The sequence below is a fragment of the Gouania willdenowi genome, chromosome 8 (genome assembly GCF_900634775.1).
Source record: "Gouania willdenowi chromosome 8, fGouWil2.1, whole genome shotgun sequence".
NCBI lineage: Eukaryota > Metazoa > Chordata > Actinopteri > Blenniiformes > Gobiesocidae > Gouania > Gouania willdenowi.
Genome location: NC_041051.1, coordinates 9,668,708 through 9,680,705, shown reverse-complemented (window position 1 = coordinate 9,680,705; position 11,998 = coordinate 9,668,708). Strand labels below are relative to the sequence as shown.

Below are 11,998 nucleotides of genomic sequence, written 5' to 3'. Positions count from 1 at the left end.
AAGGCATCAACATCTGTGACAAACACCTACAACATGAGACATGTCCCCAGCTAAATGATGGAGAGTTGGTTGAAATGAAATATTGACAAATAAATGTATTTTGTCAAAATTCTTGTTAGTTTTCATTTGTAATTTCTGGTTGATTAAAACTGGCATTAGGAGGCCACAGTGCAGGGAGAGCCACTGGCATGGAAGTGAGGACATCAGTCTTAAAGGTGCAATCAGCAGGGGGACTCAATGAGCCTGTTTTTTTCACACACTACTAGTTTGATGTAAAACTGTCCTTACATAGTGACAGCTTTAGCAAATACGACAAAAAGTTGCAGACCGCCCCTTTAAGATAGAAATCAACGTTAAAACAGGCCAAAGTCATGTTAAAGAAGCCACATTTTTTTTCGCCGGAATGCATCAGGTCACTTAAGTCTCACTCTTGTCATTTTCTGAAACTTGGCAGCCCTGACATAGAATAATGCAAGAAGAAACACTCACCCTTGCGCAGAACAAATGTTAATTATAGTGGAGCCGTGTTGTGGACCCATTCGCTCACAGAAAAGCTACATTCCTCTGTCTGAAGAAGCAGATAGTTTGTGATAAGGACGGCTAATGGCTGTCAGCACAGCCGCCACCCACAGTCATGGAGACGGAGGAGGAAGTAAAATCCGTGACCCGCAATTTAAAGGAAGTTTGGAATCACAGGAATAATTTTAAATAACCATGAAATATTAACTTAAATAACATTTTTTTTTAACCCAAACAAGTGACGTCATGAACCCGGGACCGGAAGTAGCGCGCTCATTACCGAGAGGGCCGCAATGGTTAAATTATTGACTAAATTTCAGAAAATTATTGACTAAGTTTCAGGTCGATCTTCACACACGCATGGACATGCGCGCGCACACACTTTTTTTTGCTTTTATAGATAGACTAAGAAGTATGCATACACGTGGGAACATAAGTAGAGTTGTCAATTATGGCCAAATGCGTATGTGTTAAAAGGTTGAATGTACAAAGTGTACATACTTTGTCGCGTTGTAAAAGGGGTATATTTGCGGGTGCAAAAATGTGGGTGCGATTTCCCTGGTTTAATTTTATGGGACATGTGCATGATAAATGTGTTTGTTTTGTTTTTTTACTCACTTTTATATTTTTTTGTTTGGTGTATTTTTCTGTAATGTATGTTTTTTGGAGTCATGTGTATCTTTCTGTTGTGTTTTTGTGCATTTTTTTGTATAAATGTGTTTTTTTTTTTACTAATTTAAAATTTTTTGTAATGTATGTTTTTTGGAGTCATGTGTATTTTTGTGCATTTTTTGTTTAATTATTGTCATATTTTTATTATAAATAAATACCGTGTGTGTGTGTTCCCGTGAAATGTTTGAGACGCTGATAACCAAACTCCATAGACATTGTAGCACCAATCAGAAAAACAACAAAACTGCGCAAAACAAAATGTAAAGCTCCAAACACCCTGAGTGAGTAAGTAAATTAAAGTATTATTTACAGTTTGGCTGTCTTTCTTTTCAACAAAAATCATTGTTTACCTTCGAACCGAGTGGTCAGCGCTTGACTTTCATATGTGGCACCACAGAGAATCTGCAGTTTTCCATATGGAGTATTGAACAGGAATTACTCAAATTACACAAAACTAAATATTTATACAAAAATTTCACAAAAGACAACATTTGTGCATTTATGTTGTCATTTTAGTGTATTTTTTATATAAATATTTAGTTTAGTGTATTTTGAGTGATTTTCATATTTTTGTGCATTTTTTATATAATTATTTTTGGTTGCCAATGTAATGTGATTCTGGAGTCATTTTGTGCACTTTTTGTATAAATATTGTTTAGTTTTTTTTGTTTTATTTTACTAATTTATTATATTTTATTATAAATAAATACTGTGTGTGTGTGTTCCCGTGAAATGTTAGAGACGCTGATAACAAAACTCCATAGACATTGTAGCGCCAATCAGAAAAACAACAAAACTGCCCAAAACAAAATGTAAAGCTCTAAACTACATGAGTTTGTAAGTAAATTAAAGTATTATCTACAATTCGGCTGTCTTTTTAAAAAAAAAAATAAATAAATAAATTGTTTACCTTCGAACCGAGTGGTCAGAGCTTAACTTCCATGCGTGGCACCACCGAGAATAGGCCGTTTTCCAGATGGAGTATTGCACGGGTTGAGTTCAATACCGACTATAGTGAAACAGCGCGTTAATGAGCACTTACATGGACAGTTATATGGTTTAAACAATGGGAAACTTGTCATTAAAAGACTCACCAGTGGCTGAATTTTTCAAATGACTTCTTCAGAGAGCTCCCGTTTTGAGACGCGACGACAGCATGGCAGGCACAGAGATGGAGACGGAAGAGGAAGTGCACTTTTTTTTTTTTTTAGTGAAAGGGGACTGCATGACCTTGGGTTAACAGGGATACTTTTAAACAACCATGAAAGATCTTGGAATAGGAGATGTATGGAGAGTGAACAACCCAACTAAAAAATAATACACCTAATTCTCCCCTGTGCATAAATCTTTCTCCCGAATTGACTTCTTTCTTTCAAACAATTCCATCGCACATAAGATTTCCTTATAAAAACATCCTATAAAATCAGCGACCATGCCCTGATATCCCTCACCTTGCAGTGTGACTCTAATCAGAAATGATCCTCTCTATGGCGCTTTAACACTTCAATACTTAATGACAGTGAATTTGTAATAATGATAAGAAAACCCTTGGGGGGCTGAATGGTGGGACTAGGGGTGGAGGGAGCCACCGCTTGTGCTACTAAGTAGTGAGGTGGGGGCGGCACTCCCACCTCTCGTTCAGCTCCTTGAACTCTGTCCAGCGGACAACACGTTCCTCAGCTCACCGAGGATAAAAGCAGCTTTTCATGTCGGCTGGTGAGCAATGGGTCTTTTTCTTCCTTTTAACTACAAACTATCTAAGTTGGAAAGGAGCTCATAGATTTTTATATTATGGTCAACGATGCCAGAGCAACACTATTTGCAAATCTTATCTCAAACAGTATTTAGTTTTTTAGACGAGTACATTAACACTCTAACACACTCACACACAAAAACACAGCAACATAAACAATGAACAAAATTGGGTAGTTACATACCACCAAAACATTGTGAAGATACTTTTTGAATCTTACAGAAATGAAAAGGATATAATCATTGTGCTTGTTAAGCAGCATTTGATATGTGCCCATATTTACAGAGAAGTTGATAATACTAGCACTTAAATGACTATTTTCTGAATTCATTTTGTTTTTAATGATTTAAAGTTAATTTTCACAAACATTAACAATATTTTGGTGAAGCAATATTTTGTATCAGGCTTTCCTTAATGACTTAAGCATAACACAAGGACATTGGACTAGTTGTGGTCAGTGTGCGTTAAGAAGAGCCACTGTTGCAGGCTCATTTTAACCATGCCATAAAACTGCATTCAGGCTTTTTATACTGTGCAGTATACACTTGGCTGTCATTTAATGAAATTGATTGACAATATTTTATAATTCCTGTGAAATGGATTCAGTGCAGTAGATAGATTCAGAATTTCTTCAGTGCCAGTTATCAAGATGTATCGTGGATTAATTTTCCTGCAATATATTGATTATCATGATAATATTGTTATCATGGGCAAAAAAAATTGCGATATATCGCATCGCGAAGTACCTCGCGATACCCGGCCCTATAATTCAGTATGCTTTATGTACGTCTGCTATATGTTGCCACCTTTAAAAAATTCCTGCCCCCCTCTTTCCACCCCATTTAATTTTTTCTAGATTCGCCCCTGCCTACGGTATATATCGAAACTCAGATCTGTTGTATCTCAGAGCTGAGCTGGAAATGATTGTTAATGCTTTTGTTTCATCAAGGCATGATTATTGTAATTCACTGTTTACATGTCTTAGTGTCTGTGAACCACCTACAAGTGGTTCAGAATGCTGCTGCCAATTTTTTATTTATTGATTGCTTCATATCTGCAGGCAGTTGAATATATGAAGTGTAATTAGAACATGTAGGTTTAAGATAAGCCTTTATGTTTCTCGTCACATCTGGCTCATCCCTGCTTACATTAATTCCTGCTCATGAATCCATGATCCAATTAAAGTTTTAATGTTTTTCAGACCCAACAATCACACTTCTGTGGATTTTTTCCTGCCCATTTACAAGTCTGAATGCAGTGTTTGTGTCTTCACAGTGATTAGAATCCTACTTCTGGCTATAATTAGGTATCTGGTCTTTAAAAACAACTCAGAGGAAATAATACTAGTATTTGATCACAGCCTGGAGGAGTTTCGATGCGTGGTTTTTGTTCAGTCAACAATTTTTAAAACATTTATAAATTTTTACAGTTTAATGGCAACTAGGGGGTGCCGAATGTAAAAACTCAGTCACTTTCTCATAGCTGTCTTTCATTTTAAACAGAAATTCATGTAAAACACCATGTTCTATATCATTTTTAAAATGTGTATACATGAACAATAAATGTAAATGTTAAATCTAAATGTAAATGTTAAATCTAAATTTAAGCATGAAATGTAAATCTAAATGTGAAATGTAAATCTAAATGTGAAATGTAAATCTAAATGTGAAATGTAAATCTAAATGTTAAATGTAACTCTAAATGTGAAAAGTAAATCTAAATGTTAAAAGTAAATATAAATGTTAAATGTCACTTCAAATGTGAAATCTAAATATAATTTAAAATTTATATCTATATTTAAATGTTAAATACAAATCTAAATGTTAAATGTGAAATCTAAATCTAAATTTAAATGTAAAATTGGTCGCCAAGTGTAAAGCTAAATGTTTACAAATTATGCATAGTGGGCAGGTCAGCACCTGTCAATCAGGAGGCCCCGCCCACACCACCGACTATGGCTCAGTGAGTGAGGAGACGGGAAGAGTGAGACTGATGAAACTGATGAACTGGGAAGAACGGTAATGACTATGAGCTGCACATCAGCCGAGAGAATGTGTGGACAACTGCCCTCACACAGTTCAACAGATGTAGATTCGCTGAGAGTACTGGCATGCTGTATGTCATCTGTCTTTTGCCAGTGATGAAGAGGAAGTAGAAGACCTTGAGGGTGGGGTTTGTGGAGGGTGAGTGGGACCTCGTAATCGACAGGTGCTGACCTGCCCACTTTGTTAAATTTTGTATTTATATTTAACATTTAGATTTAGATTCAACATTTAGATTTACATTTAACATTTACACTTCGATTCATTTTTCATGTTTACACATTTTTAACTGTTAACTTTTGAACCTAATAACTGTAACAGCACTGATCTCCTCCCGCCCCCCCACCAAATTCCTTCATTTTTTCATTTGCACGTGTTTTTAATGCCTTTGCTGTTGTTATTTTTGTTATTGTTTAAAATTAAATACATTTAATTTCTATCTTTTTCTAATGCATGTCCGCCCGACAGTTGTATATTTGCACAATTATCCTGTGTTTGTATTTAGTTTTGTGCTTATTGTTTACTTTTGCTGCTCTATAGTGTTGCTGCAACGTGTGAATTTCTCCTATGGGGATCAATAAAAGTTTTGTCTTTTCTATTATATTCTAACAATGATATACAAACATGTTGTTTTACATGGATTTGTCTCAAATGAAAGAAAAATGAGCTAAATGTGAGGAAAGTGAGCTAAATGTTCTAAATATGTCAGCTACGGAACAGTGAGTTTTTACATTCGTCAGCCCATAGGCTACAGTTCTCTCTTTCTCTCTCTGTGTGTGTCTTGATGTTTGCGTTTAAGATGAAATGCTCATACTTACTGTTGTTTGATTGTGTCATGCCTACCCTACAGGCTTTGGTTTTTAGCTTTAATTTAATTTTGAAATACAGATCCTTGCAACATGGGGCCATGCATTACCATGCTACAACATGACGTGACAGCCCTTGGTATGAGTGTGACCTCACACTGCCTGAGGAGTTTTCTGGCAGTGCTGAACAGTGAGCTGAGCAGGGAACATGGAGACCACTAACACAGCCAGGAAGGAACACTGGAGCAAGAAGAGGGAATACATACTGGCATCAGCAGGCAATGTGGTTGGTCTGGGCAATGTGTGGAGGTTCCCATATCTGTGCTATAAGAACGGAGGAGGTGAGCATGGCTTTGGTGATGTTTTCCCCAAAGTATTCCTATTTATTTTTTTATTATTATATTTATTGATAATTACAATCGCAAACAAGCTAAAAAAAGATGTGTATTGTTATTGTGTGATTATATATGGAAGGACTTGTCAGACCATTTTTCATTTGGTAAAACACAACCTCAAATTGTCACTTTTCTTGCAAACATTTTTATGTTCATTAACTAAACCTTTAAAGTATGATTTGTCTTTTGTGAACTGATATTCAGGATTTGTTTAAAATATACAAACAAGAAGCTAATTTTTGGCGTTCCTGTGCGTTCTGTGTTAAAGGTCGGTCTGGGCAGTTTGACACAGATTGTGTCACTCCCATGTCTCCAATGTGAGAAGGATTCTACTTATCCATTCTTACACTATAGGTGGTAATCTGTTTACACATTCCATATCTATGCTTTGGACACATTTTATGACACATAAACTGTTTTGACTCGTGACTTTAGTTTTCCACTCTCAGGAGTATAAGCAATGTTTCCAGAGATCAAAACTTTTGAGAATGTGGTTTGAAAAATGTATTGGTTTATAGGGCTGAGAGGTATGCATGTCACAATCTTTGTTACGGCCTTACTTTTAGTGGTGTGACATCTAAGGGACTTTACGATTCGATTTCGATTCAGGGTGCTACAATTCAATATCAATGATTATCACAATTTTTTATGCATTTTTTTTTCTTTTCCTCACTTTGTGGCTATTTCATACTTTTAAACAAGGTATATGTGTCGGTATCCATTCGTTAAAGTAACCAAACAAATGTATCCCTCTTATCTTCTTTTATATCAAATCACCAAATCCAACAGTAATCATATTATAAAATAAACAAATGTATAAAGAAATTACTAAAAAAATTGCTAATTCAGTCAGCTAATTCAATTTGATCTAATATAAAGGCTTTTTCAGTAAAAAATAAAAAAAAGACTTCCAAACAAAACTTAAATTAGCAGTATAAATCCCATAATAAATTAAACATTTTGCTGTGCACAATCAAAGCAGTTTTAAAAACATATAAAACCTATAATATCAGCTCTCATGATACTTGTGGTCATTATTCACTTCGGGCAGCTGAGCTGACAGCAGCAAAAGAGCAGAGCGGAGCTCACAGAGGAATTTATTTACTCAACATGAAGTTTTTCTTCTGAGAAAGGATATGATACTTCAACAACAAACTCTATAATTTACCATCTGACTCTGGCTCTGAGGTAATCATCTACTCCTTTTTTATTTGCTGGCTCAACTGGAAAGCTAAGTAGCAAGCTAGCTAGTTACAAGTAGCAAGCTAACTAGCAGAAGAATGGCTCTGTCCACAACAGAATACAGCAGTCTTCTCCAAAAGATTACTGAACTGGAGACTACAGTGCGAGGAATACAAGTAAACATTGAGGTTAATGGACACTGTGGATATGATAATGATACAACTGTGCCTCTGTTTCAAAACAGCAGAGTGGATAAAGCTAACTTGCTACCAGCCCGTGCTAACAAAGCTATCAGACCTAAGGTGGATCCTGTTCCCGTTGATAAGCCAAAAGGTGCGAGTCTTCCCTGGAATACCCTGGGAGCAAAGCCTAAGAAAAAGTCATATCCACTTCAAAAGCTAACGGGCCGAGCAAAGCGTCCTGACATCAATAATGAGATGGACTGGCCTGCACTGCCTTCGCAGACTGCAGCCTCAACATCAACTCCCTTATCTGCCCAGGCACAAAAGTGAACATCTGTTAAAAGCAGGAGTATCACCAAATCACAAACCCAGTTTCATGTAGAACTGGGTAATCGATTCGCCCCACTGCTGAATGACCTAGGATCTGGCTCTAATGAGGTCAACACACAACCTTCTGGAACTGCGAAGACTGAAAGTGCTTCAGGAAAACAAAAGCGACATGGTAGGCCAAAGCAACAACCTCACACACTGATAGCGGGAGACGTTTCTGTTAAAGATGCTCAGAAGATGTTTAGCAGCAATGTGACAGTGATCTGCTTACCTAATGACAGTATCAGACCTGGCTGACAAAAACTTGCATATTGTTGCAGATTACCCACATTTGAAAAATGTTGTGATTCATTTTGGATTAAATGATTTAGCCAGGTGTTAAAGCAGGATTTCACCCATCTGCTAAAAACTGTGAGCTGTTTGCAGCCTAAAGTGTTCATCAGTGGCCCGATACCTCCAGTCTGCAAAGGAGATCTGAAATTCTCAAGGATTTACCCTCTGAATAATGTTTTGTCTTTGGCTTGTGCTGCCCTTTCACTAAATTTTATAGAAAATTTTCTTGTTTTTTGGGAAAGTCGTCATCTTTTTAGAGCAGAAGGACTGGAGTGAAACTTTTCACATCCAACTTATTTTATTTCACCAGTCACACTGCTATCAGTCCTGATGAAGACAGAGGACAACATGTACCATCGGAGAACAAAACAACAAGGAAAGAACATGGAGTCAACGAGCTTCCAGCAAGAAATCAAAACCGCCAAAGTGAAGAGGTCAACCCACCCCCCACATCTCAGGACCCACCTGCTTCACCCCAAAATTCACCTACTTCCACCTCATCCAGCTTCTCTCCTACCCCTGCCTTCTTGGATTTAACTGCCCAGATGAACGAGCTGGTTCTGGCTGGCACAAGACTGACACCCCACCCTTTATCCCACCACGGTCCCATCTTATCTCCCCTAAAGAACTAATCAGCACGACCCATCCCTCCTCGACGATACCAGGCCCAGGATCACTCTTCTCCTCAGGCCAGCTGTGTTCAACTTAGAGCAACACAGGTCTGATGTGTGCTTTGTCCGGACTGCAATACCTCTATTTTTAGGAGCAACCAGAAAAAGTCAAGGCCTTATGGAGTTAATGCAGCTTCTTTAATTCCTGTGGTGACAAATAACACAGGTAAAATTGTTAAAAACAAAAAGCTTAAAAGAGAGAAAAATTTGATGACTATAACTTGTCATCCAAAGAGTCCACCAGTGTCTCCAGTAAAGTCTTCAAAATTAGCTCTTCTTAATGTTAGATCTCTTGTTAACAAATCACTGTTAATGATGTTATTTTGACATCACTTGGACTTTGTACTTCTTAATGAAACGTGGTTAAATGATGGAATGAGTAATACTATTCTCAATGAAAGTGCACCACAAGACTTTATTTATTTCAATAGGTGTCGTACTTGCAGGAAAGGTGGTGGAGTTGCTGCCATCTTTAAATTTGTATTTCAGTGCAAAGAAATAACATTTGGTGATTTTATCTCCTTTGAATATATGTCGTTCTTACTGAAGGGTGATTCAAGAGCCCGAAAATATTCTGGAGAATTCATGGATGACTTTGCTGAACTGCTGTCAGTTGTATGCTCTGAATACAACTTTTTAATAATGACAGGTGACTTTAATATTCATGTAGACAATAACATGGACAATACTGCCAAAGAACTATATGCTTTAATGGACACTTTTGGACTTATACAACATGTGACTGGTCCGACACACACTCAAGGTCACACTTTGGATCTGGTTATCTCTAAAGGTGTTGATGTCTTTGCTGTTGATGTAAGAGACTTAGCTCTATCTGATCATTTCTGTTTGTGATAATCTTTTGGATGAGTTTAATACAAAAGTCTGTAATGTCATAGATGTGGTGGCTCCAATCAAAACTAAGAGAAAACCAAACACAGAAAACACCTTGGAGGAGGACTGAGATGATGTAGAATTTGAAATCTGACTGTAGAAGAACTGAGCGTAAATGGAGATCAACAAAACTCCAAATTCATCTAGAACAATACAAAATAAGTCTGCGAAAATTCAATGATGGCTTGTTCAAAGCGAGGCAGCAATACTTTTCTGAAATTATTGCCAAAAATGTCAACAACTCTCACACATTGTTTTCTGTAATTGAAAAGCTCACAACCCCCCCAGATCAGATAGCCCTGAATTACTGTCAACTGGAAAATGCAATGAATTTGCCGTATATTTCAATGAAAACATACAATCAATAAGGTCAAACATCAGAACAAACCATGAGGGATGAGTCAACTACAATGTTAGAGTTTATTACAGTGAACCCAAAAACAATAGAGGAAACTGTTCAGCAGCTGAATTCATCAAAGTGTTGCCTTGACACAATACCCTCAAACTTCTTTGTTGTAAAGTCAATTGTCACTGATTTGTGTCAGATAATTAACTGCTTATTCCAATCAGGCACCGTACCAAAATCCCTGAAAGTAGCTGCTGTGAAACCTTAGTTAAAAAAGAGAACACTGGATGCCTCTATACTGGCTAACTATAGACCAATCAGCAACCTTCCATTCATGGCCAAGATCATTGAGAAGGTGGTCTTCAACCAACTGAGTCAATTCTTAACATTCAACAAAATATTTGATACATTTCAGTCAGGTTTTCGTTCTCATCACAGCACAGAAACTGCTCTTATCAAAGTGATCAATGACATAAGGTTGAACACTGATTGAGGAAAAGTATCTGTTGTCATTCTATTGGATCTAAGTGCTGCATTTGACACTGTAGATCAGGGGTGGGCAACTCCAGTTCTCGAGGGCCAGATTCCTGAGACTTTTAGATGTGCCCCTGCTCCAACACACCTGAATTAAATGAATGGCTCGTTATCATGCTTCTGCAGAGCTTAATGACAACACATTGGTCATAGGAATCCGGCCCTCGAGGACTGCAGTTGCCCACCCCTGCTGTAGATCATATAATTTTGTTGCACAGATTGCAAACATGGGTTGGACTAAATGGAAAAGTAATGCAATGGTTTAAGTCATACTTGGACGAGCGAAGTTATTTTGTAAGCATTGGAAACTTTGAATCTGACAGATTACCAATGTCCTGTGGGGTTCCTCAGGGCTCTGTCCTTGGACCCCTTATGTTTAGCCTTTATATGCTTCCTTTAGGACAAATTTTACTGAACTGTAAGGTTGATTATCAGAGCTACGCAGATGACACACAACTCTATCTATCACTGAACCCAGATGACTATGGTTTCATTGAGGTGTTGTGTGACTTCTTAGAAAAGTAAACTGCTGGTGATTGTCTCCAGTTTTTGATCATGTTGTTGATGGTAATGTGTTTGTGATGATTTTAATTGATTTTACTGATGATTTTAAATGTTCTTATTGATTTTCAGCTGTTGAATGTTTTATCATGTGAAGCACATTGAGTTGCCTTCTGTATGAAATGTGCTATACAAATGAATTTGCCTTGCCTTGTGGAATTTGGGTTTTTAAATAAAAGATGAATGGAAAAAAGAATGCAATTAATTATTAATGCCGGGGACTGTAAGCGCTGAGACAAATGTGCAGCTACTCATCATCACCTCTGTCCTCACTTTCAAATTATTTTGTAAGAAAAGGAGCTGGTCAGGTCTAGATGGGTCGGGTCGAGTGGCCAACATCGCTATCGACCCTTTGCGTCAACTGTTGTGGTCCGGTCGGGGGTGGGGGTGAGGGGCCTCTCTCCCCGCCGTAGAGTGGAGAGGGCTCAGCGAGGTAACCATTAGTGCATTGCTATAACGACACCTCTGACCATAACAAACTAAACTGTTTGAAAATCAGTAGAAAATTGAGCGTTATTGTTACTTAAAAAGTACATGCACCACTATTACAAAATATTATGGGTGAGCGAGCTGAACGGGACAAGATGGCCGCCAGTGCAGACGTGCAACTTCATTTGCCGACAGCGCAGATGAGACATCTAGCCTTTATATATGACATCTATGGCATCGGGACAGCTAAAGGGCTGCAGGGGTCCTCAGGTAATGATGGGAGTGTCTGAGCCAATTGCCTGTATTAAAAAGATGATGTGCGGCTGATGAATGTATGAATAGATATATC

At 37.6% G+C, this 11,998-nt stretch overlaps 1 protein-coding gene across 1 annotated transcript in view; it reads left to right on the top strand.

Annotated features, from left to right (window-relative positions):
* Window positions 1-5,978: 5,978 nt before the first annotated feature.
* The window catches only part of LOC114468860 (sodium- and chloride-dependent GABA transporter 3-like), a 33,992-nt gene continuing 27,972 nt past the window's right edge, over window positions 5,979-11,998 (top strand). Inside the window, exon 1 of the mRNA XM_028455984.1 lies at window positions 5,979-6,133. Within this exon, the coding sequence (XP_028311785.1) occupies window positions 6,001-6,133 (133 nt within the window). The 5' untranslated portion in view covers window positions 5,979-6,000. The remainder of the gene's footprint in view (window positions 6,134-11,998) is intronic.